The 20,230-nt window shown below is 36.5% G+C and overlaps 1 protein-coding gene across 42 annotated transcripts in view; it reads right to left on the bottom strand.

Annotated features, from left to right (window-relative positions):
• STAU2 (staufen double-stranded RNA binding protein 2) overlaps nt 1-20,230 on the bottom strand; it is a 295,961-nt gene that overhangs the window by 80,549 nt on the left and 195,182 nt on the right. For 16 of the 42 annotated variants that reach the window (XM_072734483.1, XM_072734473.1, XM_072734482.1 and 13 more), the window contains one exon: nt 15,278-15,391. The exons of 21 other annotated variants lie outside the window; for them this stretch is intronic. In XM_072734483.1, coding sequence (XP_072590584.1) covers nt 15,278-15,391 — 114 coding nt within the window. Of the gene's footprint in view, nt 1-7,817; nt 8,752-15,277; nt 15,392-20,230 lie in introns of those variants that run through there. 5 more of the 42 variants (XM_072734493.1, XM_072734479.1, XM_072734475.1 and 2 more) reach the window with 1 other exon arrangement.

The raw sequence follows: 20,230 nt of genomic DNA, 5'->3' as shown, positions 1-20,230 counted from the left end.
GAGAAAGAGAGAGAGAGAGAACAAGTGGGGAGGGGGCGCAGAGAAACAAACTTGCTCCCCACTGAGCAAGGAGCCCAATGAGGGGTCCAATCTCAGGACCTTGAGATCATGACTGGAGCCAAAGGCAGACGCTCAACTAACTGAGCCACCCAGGTGCCCCCTTTTCTTCTTCTGAATGGTGTCTTTTGCAAGACAAAAGTTTTACATTTTGACAAAGTTCAATTTACTAATTTCTTCTTTTATGGATTATGCTTTTGGTGCTGAACCTAAATTTTTGCCCAACCAAGGTCATGAAATTTCTCCTATGATTCTTACAGAAGTTTTACATTTTTAGGATTTGCAGTTAAGTCTATTGTAATTTTAAATTAGTTTTGTATATGGTTAAGACTCTAAATTCATATTTTTCATATGGATATAGAATTCTCCCAGTACCATGTCTTGGAAAGAAACAATGCTTTCCCACTTAATTTCCTTGGCACATTTGTGGAAAATATATTGAATTTAAATATAAAGGTTTATTTCTGGACTGTTCCATTTGATTCTGTTCCATCCACCTACATGTCTATCCTCATGCCACTAACTTGAATATGTAGTTTTATAGTAAAAATTTGAAATTGAGTAGTGTATGTCTTCCAATTTTGTTCTTCCCCTTCAAAATTGTTTGAACTGTTCTGGACCCTTTGCATTTCCATTGAATTTAAGATCAGCTTGTCAATTTCTAAAAGCAAAACAAAACAAAACAAAATGAAATCCCTCCTGGGATTTTGATAGACAATGTATCGACCTTATAGGTCAATTCAAGGGACAGTGGCAACTTAACAATAATGGGTCATCTAATCCATGAATGTTGAGTGTCTCGTATATTTAGATGTTTAGCTTTTCAGTAATGTTCTGTAGCTTTCAATGTAAAAGCTTTTTTTATTTTTAAAAGATTTTATTTATTAATGAGAGACAGAGAGAGAGAGAGAGAGAGAGGCAGAGACACAGGCAGAGGGAGAAGCAGGCTCCATGCAGGGAGCCCGATGTGGGACTCGATCCCGGGACTCCAGGATCATGCCCTGGGCCAAAGGCAGGTGCTAAACCACTGAGCCACCCAGGGATCCCCTATACAATTGATTTTTAAATATTTATTTGTATCCTAAAACTTTAGGAACCTGTTTTTAAGTTCTAATAGGTGTTTTTTGTATGTGTGTATATGTATTGATTTCTTAGGATTTTCCTAATACAGGAAGGATCATGTCACCTACAAATAAAGACAATTTTGTTTCTTCTATTCTAAGCTGCATGTCTTTTTTTTTTTTCTTTTGCCTTTGCTACAGTCTTTACTTATATTAGTCAATTATTAGTCAATAAAGTCAATTATTTATTAGTAATTGTGATCAAACACAATAAATTAATAAAGCTTCTACATTGCCAATGGAGCTGTGTTTGGGTTGGGGAACTCATTCAAACCTCAAGGAGTTCTCAAGTCTCTCTCACATTGACTTTCTGCCAGACCCTCTTGCATCTCCTCTGCCTATGTGCAGAATTCCATGTGCAGCAAGGGATATATAGAGAGCTTCCTTCTCTGGTCTCTCATGCAAGTGTATGAACCCTGTTGATCAGCCAGGAATATGTGTTGGTTTATCAAAGTCCCTTTCACTACACCATTTCCCAAATCTTGGTAAATTTCTGTCTAGTCTGTTGGTTTGTTGTTGACCCCAACCCAGACTATAACCTCAGGTTTACTGAGGTGCTAGCTAGCCTCTCCTATTTATTTGCCACCAAGATGTCTACTGTTATTCACAATGCCTATGGGCACAGATGTCATATTCCACTGTTTGTTTGTTTTTTAATATTTTATTTATTTGATAGAGAGAGCACACAAGCAGGGGGAGCAGCAGGCAGAAGGAGAGGGAGAAGCATGTTCTCCACTCAGCAGGGAGCCCGACATGGAGCTCAATCCCAGGATTCTGGGATCACGACCTGATCCAAAGGCATATACTCAACCAACTGAGCCACCCAGGTGTCTCTCACATTCCACTTTCAATCAAATGATGTCATTCGTCCAGTGAAACTGCTGGTTTTCATGGCTTTCCTCATCCTTCTAGAACTACTATGCTGACTGAGCCTGTAGGTGGGGCATGGGAGCAGCTCAAGACAGGAACACCACAGAATCGTACTTTTCTTACCTGAAGTACACTAGTTTTTCCATGAATAAATGCTTTTCCATGAATAAATTTGTTGAGTGCTTTTGGTCAATTTCCAGAGTCCTAAAATTGCTCTTTTTGATAATTTTGTCTAGTTTCACTGTTGCTTTTTGAAAACAACTGTCCAGCTCTCATTCTGCTGCATTGGTAGTGTGTCTACAGCTATTTTTAATTGCTCTGTTTCTTTGTCATACTCAGCTGGTCACCAAGGTCTGCTGATTCTTTTTATGCAATGTGTCTCTGAGAGAGATATTTTCTTGGCATTTTTAGAGACACACTCAAGATAACCAGCACCCATTCATTCCTGAATTACTATGATAGAAGCTTTCATCCTCACCACAATCAATTCTGCATCTGGCTACTAACTGATCTTACAGATATCAGCAAATCATATCCCTTATTACTGACTAAAGAATGGTTCTTTGCTGCAAAAAGCATAAAATTCATACTGCTTAACCTGGCTGTCAAAATGACTGAATTTATCTTATGCAACATCATTTATTCCTGGAACTCCCACCAAGTTGAGTTTTTCTTTCCCCACATATTCTTTTGCAAGTTCCACATTTCTAATTTTTCTTACGTTGTTTTCCCTTATGATTTGTCTTCCAATTTTTGGTTCATCAATTCCTAAAAGCAGCTTAATCAGGTGAACTCTTCTGCTCTTGATCACTTTGGTATTCCACAGATTTTCAATATTCATACATATATAGATTTTGTCAACATTTCTGACATTAATCATGTCACCTTGTAATCAGTCCTCGATTGTTTCTGTATGTGTTCTGTTGTTTCTTCAATATTTTTTCCCTTTTAAATGGATTTTTTAAAGAGCATTTTAGGTTCACAGTAAAATTGAACAGAAAGTACAGAGACTTCCCACATATACCATTTCCAACTTTTGATTATACCCAATATGAGGGCTTTCCCAGTTTACAAAATTGGAAATAGTTCTTACTACTTAGTACAGTGATGGACATGCTTAGTACATGATTGCTGAATTAATAAAATGCTTCTTAATTTCCTATGGAAATTTTCAAAAATCTTTTAAGAAAAATAATCACTTCAAGATGTCTCTATGCCTTCCCCTTGAAGAACTTTACTCTTACATATATTTCTGAAAGAAGTGATATTTTTAGCATTTTTAATAATTTGTGTGGCATAAACACCAATCAATAAAACCAAACAACAAAACAGTCCTGGAAACTCCTGTTGGCCCAAGAAACGATCCATTAGTTCCTAGATCATGGGGAGGTCCTATAGGTCCTAGACATGAGGCCATGATGGGTGAAATATGGGGCAGTAACTATTTACCAAGTAGTATGAAAGTTTTTGAACATTTTAACATATATACTTATATCAGAGGACACAGACTATCAGTCCCATCAACAAGTCAATTGATAATTCTCTCAATTTTATAATGACTGTAGAATATAATACCTATAAAATGGACTTCTGTAAATCATAGGCACTTTTGGATTTGAAGAGCAATATGAGAACAACAGAGAAGGACAGACAACAGTCAGAAGCCAATGTTAAGGGTCAGTTAGGCAGCACAAAATCAAACAGAACAAAAGTACTAGTAGGTCAAGACAAACCAACAGAGCAGAGAGGAGCTAAGTAACCAAGAGTCGGAGTTCAAGGTTCAGTCAAAAAGATAGTAAGGATATGCTAGGTAAGGAGACCAGCACATAGTGGCCTAGGAAGTAGAAATGTATCAGCAAAACAGAAACTCTGACAGCCAAGCAAATCTGTCCCTGAGCTGAAAAATTTCTTATTATGTTTCCTTTTACAGCAAGAACCTATGTGAAGGCATGACCTCTCTCTGCATATGAGGTTAGGTAAACCAGGTGGGAAGCCTACTGGCATATTAGTCCTTCAGAGTGAGAAATTTAAGTGTGGGTCTTGGTAGAATGGTGACACTTCTTATCAAAGGTACCAGGTATTGCCTATGAAGGGTAACAGACATTTTTTATCATTATGTTGACTCTGATTAATTTCAGATATGCTAAATATTTCGGGGCTTAAATCTGTCTTCAAATTCTTTCATCAGAGGATGCAAAGAGAAGCAATTTAACTAAAGGGTATTTTAAAAATATGTGATCTGGAAAGGCACTGGCTGCCAACTTAGAAACAAAGAAAGCAGGCCAAATAACTTGCAGCAATTAAAGAATAAAACTGAATATTCTGAAAAATAACTGGTTTGTCTAAAAAAAAATTGGAAATGGGGAGAGGCATGACTTAATTGAAGGTGTGTTACTAAGAGAGAGAAGGTTTCTGTTTTTCAGTTTTAAATAGTATAATAAATCATACACAACACCATAATTTGAGTTTACGAGGAAGGTAATACTCTTTAGGTTATAAAAGTGACCTCCAGTGGGCAATAATGCTCTCAAATCTGTGGCCTAGGGAGCTATATTCCATTGATCGTCACTTTAAAAAAGTCTATATAGGCAACAGTTTTCCACTATAACTTTCACATCCATTTAGCCAATTATATACATATGGTATTTATTGTTTTAATAATGTATCTGGTTATGATTCATTAGTATGAACTGTTAACAGAAAGGTTTGTAGAATATTTCCCCAATGATCTTCAAATCAACTTCAAATATATAGATCTACAGAACAGTAGAAATATTAAGTTCCTACTCCAATAATATAAAATTAGAATACTGAATTAAAATTAAGAAACTACTGACATGGAGTATGTATCTAGGTGTCAAATTGAACAAAGCTTATTAGGGAGAATAATAGAAAGTATTTTTGGTTCTGAAATTATCTTCAAAGGGTTAATATGTTGTGAAATACTGAACTACAGGTAAGCTGGGGTACAGGTCAAGTAACCACCTTAAAAATCTTTTTTAGTGTAGTTGAGAACAGTGAGGTTTCTTGAAACTTAAAATTTCACACATTCTGTTGATTAAAATAGCTGTTATTCATCACTTCAGGAAAACGTGGGAAAAAGAATGGGTTTTGACTATAGTCCAAAATTATTTTATAGGTCAAGTTAATAAGTCACTTGTGTGCACAATATCACTGGATATATGCAACCTCTTAGAAATGTGGTCATGCTATACTAAGCATAAATGAAATCATGAGTCAGTTATAAAATATATATTTAGTCTTCCCACTACCTTCCCCTATAACTCACTGTTGGTTCTAGAAACTGCCTATACATCTGAATTGAAAGAAGTGAAAGATCACTATGGAAACAAGAGAATAGTCCCTACTACTTAAAAAAAAAAAAAAGTCCAGCTATGAAGTGTTTCTAAACAGGATTTCGAAAGAAGACAAAAGTAACTTTCTTTCAATGCTCTGATGATTACTGATGAAGAAAGACTTATTCCTTTAGAGGATAAAATTGATTTCCATTGTACAGTAAATATATCCAAAATTTACAGTCAAGTCTAACTATGCTATAATATGGGAAGTATTTCTAGAAAACTGGCTCCGTTCTAAAAAAGAATGAACTCTGAATGACCATGTAGAAAATAACCATTTGATACAAAATTCAAAAGGTGGATGTCTAATGTTTCTTCCTTCTAGTCCTGGAATAGACTAGCATATTTTTTCTATAAAGGGGCAGATGGTAAGTAATTTAGGCTTTGCAGGCAATACCGTCTCTTTTATAACCACCCATCTCTGCTGCTGTGGAGTGAAAGTGGCCATTCCATAATACCTTAATGAATGAGCATGACTAAGTTCCAATCAAACGTTATTTATAGGTACTAAAATCTGAGTTCCATGTAATTCTCAAATGTCATGAAATAGTACTCTTGATCTTTTCTCCATCATTTCAAAATCTAAAAACCATTCTTAATTCAGGTGGTAGGCTGGATTTGGCTTGCAGGCCATAGTTTGCTGACTGCTATTCTAGTCCATCAATAAGAATTAACTATCCAGTGTGAGAAGCTGTTCCTAGTGACTTTCTACTGAAATGTTTTGTTTGAAGATATGACTGAATTTGTAACTATGTGTGGTGATAGATGTTAACTAAACTTACTATGGTAATCATTTTATATAAAATGTTGTACACTTAGAACTAATACAGTGTTATATGTCAATTATATCTCAAAGAAAAACAAAAAACAAAAACAAAACACTATGTAAACTATTGGGCTAATTACTGAAACATAAAATGTAAAGAAAAAAGATATGGTTAAATTCCTTAACTATAATATATATTTGTGTAAAACGAGAATGTCATATGATAAAGTTAAAAGTCAGAAGAAGAAATTTTAGTCCTATACTCACGGGGTATGTTTCAAGTAGGGGAAATATTTTGAAATATTTCAATATGAAAAAAAAATCAGGAAATGTGAAAGCAATTTCTCAAACATTAAAGTTGATGTGCCTTTCTAATATCACTCTTAGCATCCTGTTTCATAAAAAGTAAATGAAAATCAAGTTACCTTTTGAATTCTGGCAGCTACAGGATCCCAGAGAAGCTGCCAATGGCAGTGATTGTACTCTTTCTGTCAACACCCCATGGCACTCAGCACTGTGGCTTGATATGGGGAGCAAGTAAAACAGCTAAAGTTCCAAAACTCACGTTGAATTTATGTAATACAAAGAATGCCAGAACTCTATTACAGATACCTCTGGGATGATGCTATGGGGTCTGCTATTACATAATGCCACTTAAGGGTGTCCTTATCATATTAATAAAAAGCTTTACTTGTCTTAGGTAATCATTGCTCAAACCTATGAAGTTCATGCCTCTTTAGATTCTGAGGACTGCAGTCTCAGAACACGAAATGACAGGATTCAGTGGATACTGACTTGTGTACTACACTATGGAATGCAGAATCAGGAGGCAGGACACTGAGAAGGTCGTAGGCATATGTGTGTTAGGTTAGACAAATTAAAGGTTACAAACAGATCAGTGAGAGAATTAATGGAAATATATGATGGATTCCTAGTGACAGATACATATGCTCAGACTATGTAAATACTCTGAGTTCTACACATGTGGGTACCAGAATGATTTCACAAATAATGTCCTTAGAAGGCCACCACGAGAGAAAGCATACTGGGACAAAGGTTGTATTTCTCTCACTAATTCTACCAAATGAGTTCTACCAAATCCAAGTTAACCTCATTGTCTTCGAAATTCAATTCAATCCCATCCTATAAACATGAATTGAGCGTCGCCTCTGCGTCAGAGCATACACCTGGAGAATATTAAGGTGAATAAGACACTGTCCCGTTCCTCACAGAAGTCACTGCCCAGCGCGGTAGACTAATATGAAAAACAATGGGAAGACAGTTTGATAAGTGTAACAACAATAATGTGGAAAGTTGGTTTGGGGAGAGGCTTTTGACTGCAGTGACAGTGTGGTTAGATATGATGATACAACAATTAAAGTTCCTCTTATGAGCAAGGAGAGAATGCCCAAGCAGAAGGAAGAGGTACAAAGCTACAGATGCAAGACAGCGTGAGACATGGAACATCAAAACTGCCAGAACATGAAGTATGGGTAGAAGTTAGCTTCAGAGCAAATGGTGAAGGATGAGACTGGAGACAAAGGCAGGGAGCAAATCATAATGCAAAACACATGTGGCTATTGAACACTGAAGTGTGGCTAGTCCAAAATGAGACATATGAAGAAAAGTCAAATACCTCAATAATTTTATTTTTGTAAGATTTTATTTATTTATTCATGACACATACACACACACACAGAGGCATAGACACGGGCAGAGGGAGAAGCAGGCTCCATGCAGGGAGCCTGACATGGGACCCAATCTCGGGTCTCCAGGATCACGCCCTGGGCTGAAGGCAGGCACTAAACCACTGAGACACCCGGGCTGCCAGATACCTCAATAATTTTAAAAGTTGATTATATGTTGAAGTGATACTTTAGATATATTGGGTTAAATAAAATATATTACTAAGATCAAGTTTACCTTTTTAAATTTTTTTAATGAGTCCACTAGAAAATTTAAAATGATATATTTGGCATTTAATTCCTCATGCAGTAGTTCCTGTAGTTGATTCTTCAATAACCATTTTACCCCAGGCATTTAAACTCATGGTGATGTTGGAGCATCTGGGCGGCTCAGTTGGTTAGGCAACAGACTCTTAATTTCAGCTCAGGTCATGATCTTGGCTCAAGTCATGATCTCAAGGTCCTGGGGTCAAGCCCTGTGTCATCGTGGGGAGTCTGCTTCAGGATTCTCTCTCCCCCTGTGCCCTTCCTCCTGCTCTCTTGCTCTCTCAAATAAATAAATCAAAAAACCCAAACAACAAACAAACAAAAAAAACCTCATGATGATCTTGGAGTGTCTGGCTGGCTCAGTCAGTAAAAAACCTCATGATGATCTTGGAGCGCCTGGCTGGCTCAGTCAGTAGGGCATGTGATTCTTGATCTTCAGGTCATGAATTCGAGTTCCATGTTGGGTGATTACTTAAAAATCTTTAAAAAATAAAAATAAACTCACGGCGATCTCATTTCCCTTGATAGTGAGTAGTTTAGAGATGGGCTTGTGAATGACCCAATCGAAGCCTACACCATGAAGGAAAGATGGCTGAAGAAGTTCCCAAGATAGATGTCTTTGCCCCCTAAAAGGAGACCAGTAAGATCAGATGTCTCATTTTCTTTTAAATGTGACTACAATGGCAATGACACAGAGAATGTGGCTCATCTTTCCATGAGCCAGAGGGTGAAGCAGAGCTAAGAAATGAAATAACCTGAGTCCTTGTTGACATTGCTGAGCTACTTTATCAACCAACCCTGGAGTTCACCCTTCCTCTGAACTTCCTATTATGGGAGATAACAAGGTTCTTCATTGTTTAAGCCATGAGTCAGGTTTTCTGTTACTTGTAGCCAAAAGCATCCTAGCTGACACACTCCATTAGACTACAATTACCTCAAGGGAAAGGGACTACATGTACTATCATTTAAGACCATCTAGTACTACAAAAGTTCTGAATATAGTCTATAATAAATCCATGTATTATTGTTGTGATAATATATATTTAACATGTTTGAAGGCTTTTTCTTTCTTAGTTTTAAATTAGTATACAACTATAAGATATTATGGAATAATTACTAAGGAAAAGAGACTTTTAATTAATCAGGAAAAAAAAACTATGAGCAGAATTTAAGTAATCAAAAGTAGAGCAAAATACCCATTAGATTTGTGGCATGTTACACTTCATGGTCGTCCTTTCACTGAGAGGTCTGCCTAGAATTCCAGTCAAAGCACACACACTGGATCAACTCAGCTTGATTGGCTAAGGACATAAACCCTTACAGGTAATACAGCAAATGAAGCAAATATATAAACACTATAGTTTATACCTCACAGTATTATGAGAATTAAGCAAAATAATGCATATAGGGCTTAGCACAATACCTAGTACACAGCAGACACATTTAATATAAGTTTGGTTCCTGTTTCTTTTCTGTTGTAGAACTGTTCATTTCATAAATTCTAAGTACTGTGCTACGTATGCATCATCCTTTACTCTTACCATAATCTCATTTTGTGTTGACTAGAAGTCACATTCAAGCAAATAGTAATTTACATATATTACACTTCATTGGAGAGCTAGTGCTTAGTTAGATGGTTGATTTATTTTTATTTTATATGAAGCAAGTGAGTTCCAAAGTAACGTGAACGAACTGAGGTAGGCAATGATAAAACTATTAACTAGAAATTAAGCTATAGTATTTTAACTAATCTACTCTGTTTACCCAGTATTGGTGAGATTATGAGATTAATAATGCAGTCTAAATAAAGCTGAGTAAAAATAAAAAGACAGGGAAGGAAGTTTATGACTTTGAGGCTGCCTAGATAGTGAGTGATATAAGTAACAGACACAGAGTAAGCACTACTCAGTGACATCCAAGAGTGATGAAGAAAAATGTAGAAAGTGTCAGGCCAGAAGGAGAGAGTGAGGAATATTTGGTGAATTATACCAAGCTAGAAGATTCCAAAAAACTTCCTGCACTATCACAAAAGATTTTGCTTTCAATAATATCCAGTGACCAATATATATTTAACTTCCAACTAGGATCTATTGAAAAACATAGAGCAAAAACAGTGAGCAAATCCTCACTAGTTCCGTTTTACCAAATAAATGCATTCTTTACTCAACTTACATGTAAGGATGATTGCTCTTCATTGAAACCACCATGTGATATGCAGATTTTAAATTTCACAGGATGATTAGCTCACTGAAGACTACATTAAGCTAGTATCTAGCTTATTAGGAGGACAAGAAGAAGTTATTTTTGTATGTTCTAGTATCTAGTGCAATACTCCCAGAGAGTTGTTCAGCTATCAAATGTTTGCTAGAAAGTATTTGAAAAGAAAATCAGTATCCAGAAATTTAAACTGTTTTTATTCTGGACAGTTAAATATTCCAAACTAACATAAATCTATAGTATCACATTTGCTGTGATGAATAAAGCAAACATACGTAGAACATTTTCACTCAGACACTGCAGGGAGTCCCAGGCAGCAATCAGCCTGAATGACTGGTCCACTGCCTGGATGAAATTCAGAGTTCCCAGATGGGAAACACAGATCCTTTCCCTGAAGTCAGGCAGGCTTAGACCACTTTTTGGACATTAATAATTATCCTAGAGAGCCTGAAGCAGGCCTTAACTAACCACTAGCATTCGGAGAAACTCTAAACCAGGCTCTAAGTTCAATTTAGTGCACTCTAAGGTGGATCCAACATATTCAGAGAATGCAGGAAAGGGGACGTCATGCTTCCACATTTCCCTGGGGTCAATTCCATATATGGGTCACTGATAAAGGAATGAATCTGGCTTTTTTTTTTTTTGAAGTTAGGTTTATTGAGGTATAATCTAAATACAGTAAAATTTACCCTTTTTAGCATACAGTTCAGTAAGTTTAATAAATGCATACAGTTATGTCCTATCACCACAATCAAGATATGTACATTTCCATCACTCCCAAAAATTGTTGTGACAATTTATGGTCAATCCCTCTTCAGGCCCTGGCAACCAATGATCTGTTTTCTATGTCTATGGTTCTGTCTTCCCCACAATGTCCTATGCATTGAATCTATAGTATGTAGCCTTTTGAGTCTGGTTTCTTTCATCTGTCATGATATAACTGGTAACAAAGCCAGTAAGACTGGGATACTGAGTGAAAAGGAGACGGCAGGAATTGAAATTGGAGAGGTGGAGAGAGCCAAATCACATAGGGACTTACATGTCATAACAAAAACTTTTGGATTTATAGTAGGTGTGATGAGAAGCCACTGGCAGTTTCTGAGCAGCTGAATAATGTGATCTGATTAACTTAAAATATTTTTGGCTACTATGTGGAAGATATACCACAATGGAACAGAAGTAGAATAAACGAAGCCAGTCTAAAGACAACTGCAATTGTCTGCGATAAACAGGACTGGCTCAGTCAGTAGAGCATAAGACTCTTGATCCTAGGGTTGTAAGTTTGAGCCCCATGTTGGGTATAGAGATTACTTAAAAATAAATCTTAAAAAAAAAAAAAAAAAAAAAAACAACAACCATGATAGCGACTACAATGGCTACATCAGAGATGGTGAAAAGTGGTCAGGTAACAGACGTAATTCAGAGGAAGGGATACTAGAACAGGATGTGGCATTTGAGGAGGAGAGATGAGGCAAAGATGCTCCAAGGAGCTTGGTAGTGTCATTTCCCTGGATGGTTAAAAGGAAAAGACGGGGAGGAGGGAGGAAGAAGAGTTTTTTTTTGGCAGGCGGGAAGGGCGGGAGAATTAAAAGTTCCATACATTCAGACATCATCAGTATACAGGTGACACTGCCTCTCTCTCCACCATTCTGTAGATCTGTATGGACCTTTGATAGGTATTTAAAATAGTCCTTGTCCTCTTACTCCTTAAGATATGAGTGAATACACTGTATAAAACATTTACTCTTTATTTTACTAAGTTCCTAGAATTAAATCTAAAAATGTACAGTAAGCTGTAAATGTTCAGGGCTAGAGAGCTCTTCCATTTCTCACCTTTATTTTCTAACAGATAAGAACCATGTGAGTTTCATAACGAAGGACTGCCTCTAAATTTTACATATATTTTTTTTTCTCAGAATACTTTGTTCAATTGCATTGGCTCAAATGAATTAAGAATAGAAACATTTTGTAAATGATTATAATCTTTATTTCTTTAAAATATTTTATTTGTTTATTTTATTCATGAGAGACACAGGGAGAGAGGCAGAGACACAGGCAGAGGGAGAAGTAGGCTCGCTGCAGGGAGCTCAGTGTGGGGCTCGATCCCAGAACTCGGCGATCATGCCCTGAGCCAAAGGCAGACGCTCAACCACTGAGCCACCCATGTGTCCCAATTTTTCTTGCTTTAAAATGTTTTCCAGTATTTACTGACAAATAGGTGAGAAAACATTTAGTGGTCCATCCTTTCCAACTTACGAGATCAAGTTTATATTTTCAGTATGCTGAAGAAGTATTTTTTGCTTAGACCCTCAGTATGAGGAAAGGGTAATGGCAACATAATGCAGAAAAGCTAGAAGAGGGATCCCTGGGTGGCTCGGCGGTTTAGTGCCTGCCTTTGGCTCAGGGCGCGATCCTGGAGTCCCGGGGTCAAGTCCCACATCGGGCTCCCTGCATGGAGCCTGCTTCTCCCTCTGCCTGTGTCTCTGCCTCTCTCTCCCCCTGTGTCTATCATGAATAAATAAATAAAATTAAAAAAAAAAGAAAAGAAAAGAAAAGAAAAGCTAGAAGATGTAGAGTAGAAGTTCACTGTGTCTCCTTTCCTCAGGAAGCCAAATAATTCAAGGGATGAGTACTGATCACGCCATTACTTCCATTTGCGCCTTGGAAGCCACCAAAGTAGAGTTTGGTATACAAGATGACCATTCCAGTCACAGCTCCCTTCATTTACTCATCTATCCATCTTCCATCCATCTACCTGATCATGATCAATGCATTTCCTGAACATCTTTTTTTACCTTAAAATGCATGTAAATTCATCATATCTAGTACAACTATATTTGCTTTAATATAAAAATGTCTTTATTTACTTACCATTGAGTAAAACTGACATTCCAGATAGATGTAGTATAACACCTCCATATACAGTTGTGTTTATACAACTGTATAAATCCAAAAGTTTTTGAACACCTCATGGATGCGGGGGTATTCTAGTCATACTGTAGGTCTTATGGATTTGGATAGTAGAAACATGCCTTGAGGAAGAAGCTCCTTTTTCCTCCCTAATTTGTAAAAGTACCATACGGACTAACTAGCCCAAAACTTTGTATATCTTGCCACATGGACTGGGCATAAGCTTGAACTGCCTAAGCATTTTACTCATAAAGAAGCCACATTCCAAGAGGTAAAGAGACAAGCTCCCACATGGCAAATCTACTTCTCGGCAAACCTAGGTTTGATCTTAGTCTCTATTCCCATCCCAGTGCTCTTTCATAGCAACATGCTACCTCTGCTAACAATGGGTTGCTCTTCTTAGATGTGGGTTTCTGAAGCACTCTTTCATTTCTTAGCTCAGCCTAAGGAGGACAAGCTTTTGTAGGATGGTTACCTCATGCTCCTCTTGCATTTGTTCCTGCCCTGAATGGATATAGAGAGATAAGGCAGTAGCTGGACTTCTTCACAAATATTCAAAGTAGTAAAGTTGCTAGATTGCAAGCTCCATGACAGCAGGAACCATGTCCAACATTCTTATCATTTCTCTTGAGCCTAGCATACAGCTAAGTTACACTTGTATACAGGGAAATGTATCCTGTAAGTTCATTTAGGTTACATCCCTGTACTTACTGCTGCATGCTTTCTTGCAGCTACAGCATATGCCAGTACCAAACTCTGAGAAGCACTGGGGTCATCTCTAAACTGCTTTTGAGGTCAATATGCTGTTAACTGTTTATTATTGGTTGGGCTCATCCATCCAGGAGCAGAAAGACCAGTCAGAGAATCATACAATGGTAGCCCTGGAATGGATCTTGTAAGTCACCTAAGCAACTCCTTTATTTAACATTCCCAAAAACAGGGTCTCAAAGGGGTAGATCCATTCAGTTGGCCGCAGCTAACTCATGCTATGGTTAGTTCCTAAAACTCAGATTTTCTGCCTAATTAGTTGTTTTTTCTTAAACACATGATTCCTTGCCACCAATCAACAAATGATGACTGGAGACTATAATGTCAGAGACATTATGAACTAAGGGGTACGCCCTTAAGAATGTCTTTTTTGAGCTAGACAATCATGTGTTTGAGAATTTACACTACTATGTTCTTTTATTCTTTTCATGCAAGGGCAATCCTCAAAACGAAAAAAAGATTAGTGAGGCAAAACTATCAGAAGTCCTCAAATATCCTGAGAAATGGATATACAAATGGATTACCATTGTTCTGCATGTGAATAGTTAATTTAGAAAGCATAGCTGGTTAGTTAAACTGTAAACTGTGTATGTGTATTTATTTTGACTCCAAACTAGAAACCCTTGACCTAGATCATTGGTTTAGTCTAATCTGATGATTATTTTGATTGAAAATATGTATTATATTATAAACAGGATGTATTTTCAAAGCTGCTATCTAAACAAAGGAATTTGCTATTAAGAAACAATATGTTTCAAGCATTTTTAGCTTTATTTCAGAAATAAAGCTTTAAAAGTCGAAACAACACTGGAGAGCCATTTTAAAAATATCCCAAATTATAGGAGTAAGTTGATGGTTCTGAACGTTATTTCACACATATCCTATAATACTAAACTCTCTTCAACAGAACTAAATGAGTATATTACAGTGAGACTCCAGTGTTATCTACATTGTTTGGCTAATCCTGCTTCTTATATGTAATTATTAAAAATAAAAATAACTTGGAGGGCAATTATTTCTTCCATTTAAGAGAATTCTTATAATGAACTACAAACTAGAAATCTAAAGTAATTTAAATCTCCTAAAATACCAGTTTACTAACACAAAAATGTTGGGTTTTCCAAAATTCTAGCAAATGGTGCTAGTGGATAATGTATTAGGGAAAGCAAAGCTGTATGTGTGCACATAGCTTCCATTTTGATGGTCCGATTTCTCTGCTGGGCCATAACGCAGCAAAATGGCAGTGGCATATTATACCTGGTCATGGCTGGCTTCAATGGAGCTTCCAATTGCATGGAAAGTCATCTGCACAGGGGCTAATGTCAGACAGGTCACACACTCTTTGCCACTTTGTCTATCACAGTAGTGAACCTATAACAGAACACATGCAATCTGCTGAACACCACTTGTAAGAGGGAGCCAGATGCAATAGGTCCTTTCCAAAGGCTCTAGATTTCCAGAAGAATTCAAATAATTTATGCAGAACACATTTCAAATATTTAAAACCTTATCAGGACCTTCCAATATCTATGGAAAATCTATTAATTCCATTTTAAGTACTTTTGAAGTTTTAACAGAGTTGAGGAAATGCTTTATAAAATTTTTTACACCATTATAGCCAGTAGGAAAGTTCACAATTAAATGCTATACCTGTCTTTACAGTCCAGCTTTTCATAATAATGCATAAAAGATTCAAGGGTAAGCATAAGTCTAAGTTCACTTGATTCGAATGGAATTTTGTCAACCTAAATTTTCGCTCATCTTTGACTCTATGTGTGTGTGACTGCCACTTAATTGGTAGTGACATTCTTCTATTTCTACATTACAGTCCCTATAAAACCACTGTTGAATATATGTAGATATCACTACATCATGTTCTGCTTGACATTTTGACATTACAATCAAATTGAATTAAACTAAAATGATTTCTAACATGCAGACCAAAATAAAGTTACTCTATTATTATTTTCTTCTAGCTAAATACAACCGACCATTATTAAAACCACATGTAAGACATTCCATATCAGAGGTAGGGTAAATGGGGGTAGAGGAAAGTGTGAGTCCATCTTCCCAGTGGGAAAATTTCCATCCTCTCATTTATCTACTTTCACAAAAGTTCTTTCAAGCAGTGTTTATTTAAATTCTAAGCTAACAAAGCAAAAATAGCATTGTTTTTGTGATAAATTAATGAAACATGTCTATAGAATGGGATTCCTACTAATTATATTATAGGAAAAAATTGGTTTTATTAGTTATAACTTCCTCAATTTGTTAAATGTCTGTAGGTCTAGGATAAAAGCTTAGGCAAAAATCTTGAATTTGTGAGGAAGAAAATTAAAACACGTATTAGTTCCCTGAGGCTTAATTCTGACTGCTCCATAAAAATACCCATAATATGCCTTTATTATAGATCATGGCATATTTTGTCATGGATAATATACATCTGACTGAAAATGACAACAATATGGATCTTAGTCTGATTGTTTAATAACTGACCTTTTTTAAACTGGTAGGGTTAGGATTTGCTGTCAGTTTCCCTGAAGGTAGGGAAACTTCCTGGAATCTTTAAGTAGTTTAGAGTTTAAATCAAGGCAATATACAAAGCTTGTTTCCAAAGTACTTTAAAGATTTTATTATAAAAATATTTGTTCCAAGTTAACTTTGGGGGGAAAAGACTTGACAACAGTTCTAAATCACTGTATTATACCTCCTAAGCAAACTGAAAGGTCAGTCAGTATATACGAGTTCAAGAATGTGGAAGTGTAGTTTACTATGCATCAGCTAAATATGATGGGGAAAATGAAACTTATCACATAAGTTTATGCAAAAGTCAATAAATGGTGACACTAAAATAGCTACAGTTCACAGCCATTTATGGTATCGTTAAAATATTATGTCTTATATAGTGCTATTATAAAACATGCTTTTTAAAATAAAATGTAATTGCCCTTTGACACTGACTGAAAGTCTGCATGAAAGACATGACACTTCCCTAAATATCCAAATTGACAGAGAATATACTTGTCGGCCAGTTTATTGCAGTTCTATTCTCTTCTAATGGAAATGAAAATTACAAAGGACAGAAATACCACCAGACAATCTCAGTAGAAAATATAAACTTCAAACTGCATTTGTATCCATGGCTTAGACACTCTTAGTAAAAGATTTAACTTTCTCCTAACTGTAAGCCTGCAATACCCTATGAAATACTATGCGTCCTGCACACATTCAACATTGGTGACTATGTATAACTCATCTAGAACAGATAAATGTTTGCACATAGCTGCAAATAAAATGTCAAGAGCATCCAGCAAATGTGACAGAGATGGCCAACTGTCCTCCAGTATTCTTCACAGTAAGTCCTAGCTGACTACTTGAAAGCTCAGAATAAAGTTCGTATTTCCCAGGCTCCCTTAGATCTATACCATGTGGCTGAGTAGAATGCAATGAAAGAACTCTGTAACAGCTTCCTAGAAACTTGAAAGAGAGATTTCAAGTGTCTGCCTTTTGCTCTTCCTCTTGACTCATTTTGTCAGCCCCCTGCTTGGAATGTGGATGAACATTACCATCTTTGGCCATAGGACAAAGGCTGAAACCTAGACATGATAGGGTGGTGAGTAGGCAGGAACCTGGGTCCCTGAAGACTTTAGAACAGAACTATCACACTAGCTCTGGACTGCAAACTTACAGACCTTTACATGAGAAAAGAATAAACGTATATTTTTTAAGTCACTGGGTTTTTTATCACTTACAAAGAACCTAATCCCCATGGGACTTTTTCTGCTGCCCCAGAGTCAATATTGAGACCATGGCCAACAACAAAATAAGCTCTAAAGAGCTGCCAACATTCAGGGCTAGGCCTTATTCCCAACCCCTTAGTAAGAGTCAGCAGAACTGGTCCAACTACAAATAATACACATAGGAACTAGGAAGGGGGAGGTGAAGGGAAGGGAATCACCTTGACTGTCACCCTTCTGAGAAATATAGCATCTTCAAGAGTGGAGTAGCCCTAAGGAAACAGCTAATACAGAGTGGGAGCACTTATATTGGCCCCCAGCAGAACCTATACGCTTCCTTTGAAAAGAAATCTTGATCAAAATCAATGTATGTCCCTAGCAATTTGGAAACATAGGAAAATACATTGAGTTTGGAGATATCTGAGAGCTTGCTGAAGGAGCGTACAGGCACACAGTGTGCCTGAAAACAAAACAAAAAGAAGGATGAAGGGAGATATGCTCACCCTACATATGCAAAGCCCTTGGAGGGAATGAAGAGAATCTCAGCAGAAGCCAAAGAGATACTCTAGCCAAACAAAGAGAGACTTACCAACAGAGAGGGTGAAGGGCATGGACCACTAGTAAAATCCAAAGTTGCCCCTCAGGGACAAACGGAACTGGGAGAAACTAAATGCTGCCTGAAGAAAATCATTTTATGAATATCATTCATGATATGATTTATGAAAATCATTCATGAAAATCATGAATATCATTTATATGGAAACCAGCAGTGGACAAAACCGGGTCAGGGTGGCATCATCCTCCCTCAAGGCTTCCCAACACTAGAAGTCTAAGGCCATGAAATGATACAGATGGAGTATGGAAGAAGACGTCTCAAAAGCTCCCACTCCACCAACTACAGATATTCAAAGGCACTGGAGTGAGAGGAAGAGAAAAATAAATCAATGTATACCCACCCTCCTCCAAGCGTCTTGAGCCAAACTGGCTTGCAATGGTAGGGATCAGAGTTTGGCATTTTACTGTGAACTAGACTCAATTTTTAAAAATGAAAAAAAAAAATGAAAGAGAGTTCTAACAACATATGGAGGAAAGTGGTGAAGGGGGAAATATAAAATGATTCCATGTTTATACTTTCACTGCACTGAGACTGCCCAATAAAACATAAAAATATGTGAAAAATACAAGAAACTATTGATTGAGGATACAATTCCAAATTAAACAAAAACTAATAATCTACAGATAAGAGGCCTTCAGAAAGAGTCACACTTTATACACTACTCCATCAGCACTTGTAAAAACAAGTTTGTTATGGCTCTCTTCAGTTATATATTTTCTTGGACATAACATTAGAATTCATAAAATTGTGAATGTAAAAAAAATAACATGCAAGAAACATTCTGGGTAGATCCTTCTACTCAGAAAAATGCTTCATATGATTCAAAGCATTAGCGGAAGCCAGAATTCTAAGGACCACTAGCCTGATATTACTAGGGTAATAAAATCCCACTACATCTTGTAATGCACAAATCTTCAGAACTGACAGGGCAACATTTTTCTCTTAGAGCAGTGTGTTTCTACTATGTGGCCCTAAAAACGTGATTTATGCAATGTCACAGGACCTTGATTTTCATTAATGAAAAATGAATAAAGACAATTTTAGAAGATTACAGAAGTCATCTCCTATGTGTACTTTAAGATTTATTGTTGTTTAAGATTTATTGATATCATTTTGCTATCTTTGGTACTCTGAAATGTTAGCAATTGATCTTGATTGTTATAATGTTATAGCACTTGTTTTGGATTTTAACACTATCAACTACTGTAAATTGACATTTTGTTTCTTTCTTATGGATTTGCAAAAATCATTCCGTAAGAAAAGATGGGCCAAAAATTTCAATATACATAAATTAAACATGTGGCTTTCTTTGAAATTTGCAAATTTATAATTATTTTTATTTTAAAATAAGTTTCCTAGTTTTGACTTGTAATCACATAAACCCACATGAAATGCTGTAACTGTGCATTCTGACGCTGATTTTGCTAGTCTAGAGATTTCTTTTTCCTGAAGGGAAGGCACAAATCACTTCAACTATTCATATAATTTAAGAAATAAAGAAAAATACCGTTAAGCCTTAGAATAATTTATGTTAAAAGCTAGGTATCTAAATTTTTTCATGCCCATTTGAAAACATGAGGGGGCATCCAAATGAAATGTAAATTCCCTACCTCCTACCTCCAAAAGTTGAATCAAACCATTTCCTGTAGGGCTGAAGTTCCTTGATGTTGCAGGACTACTAAATATTTTACTAATCTCAGCAGGAAACTGGTTAACTGCTTGTCTGTCAGATGTTTTTAATAGTCACCCCCTGTGGGACAAAAATGAGGAGGGTTTGAAAAAGACCCATGTTTAAAGAAAGTTGCTCTGTAGATCACTAAGGAAAAATAGAGGCCTGTACATTCACATGTGATACCT

This window comes from Vulpes vulpes, chromosome 13 (assembly GCF_048418805.1).
Source record: "Vulpes vulpes isolate BD-2025 chromosome 13, VulVul3, whole genome shotgun sequence".
Classification (NCBI taxonomy): domain Eukaryota; kingdom Metazoa; phylum Chordata; class Mammalia; order Carnivora; family Canidae; genus Vulpes; species Vulpes vulpes.
The sequence above is the reverse complement of the archived record's forward strand: the minus strand, read 5'-3'. Positions and strand labels throughout refer to the sequence as shown.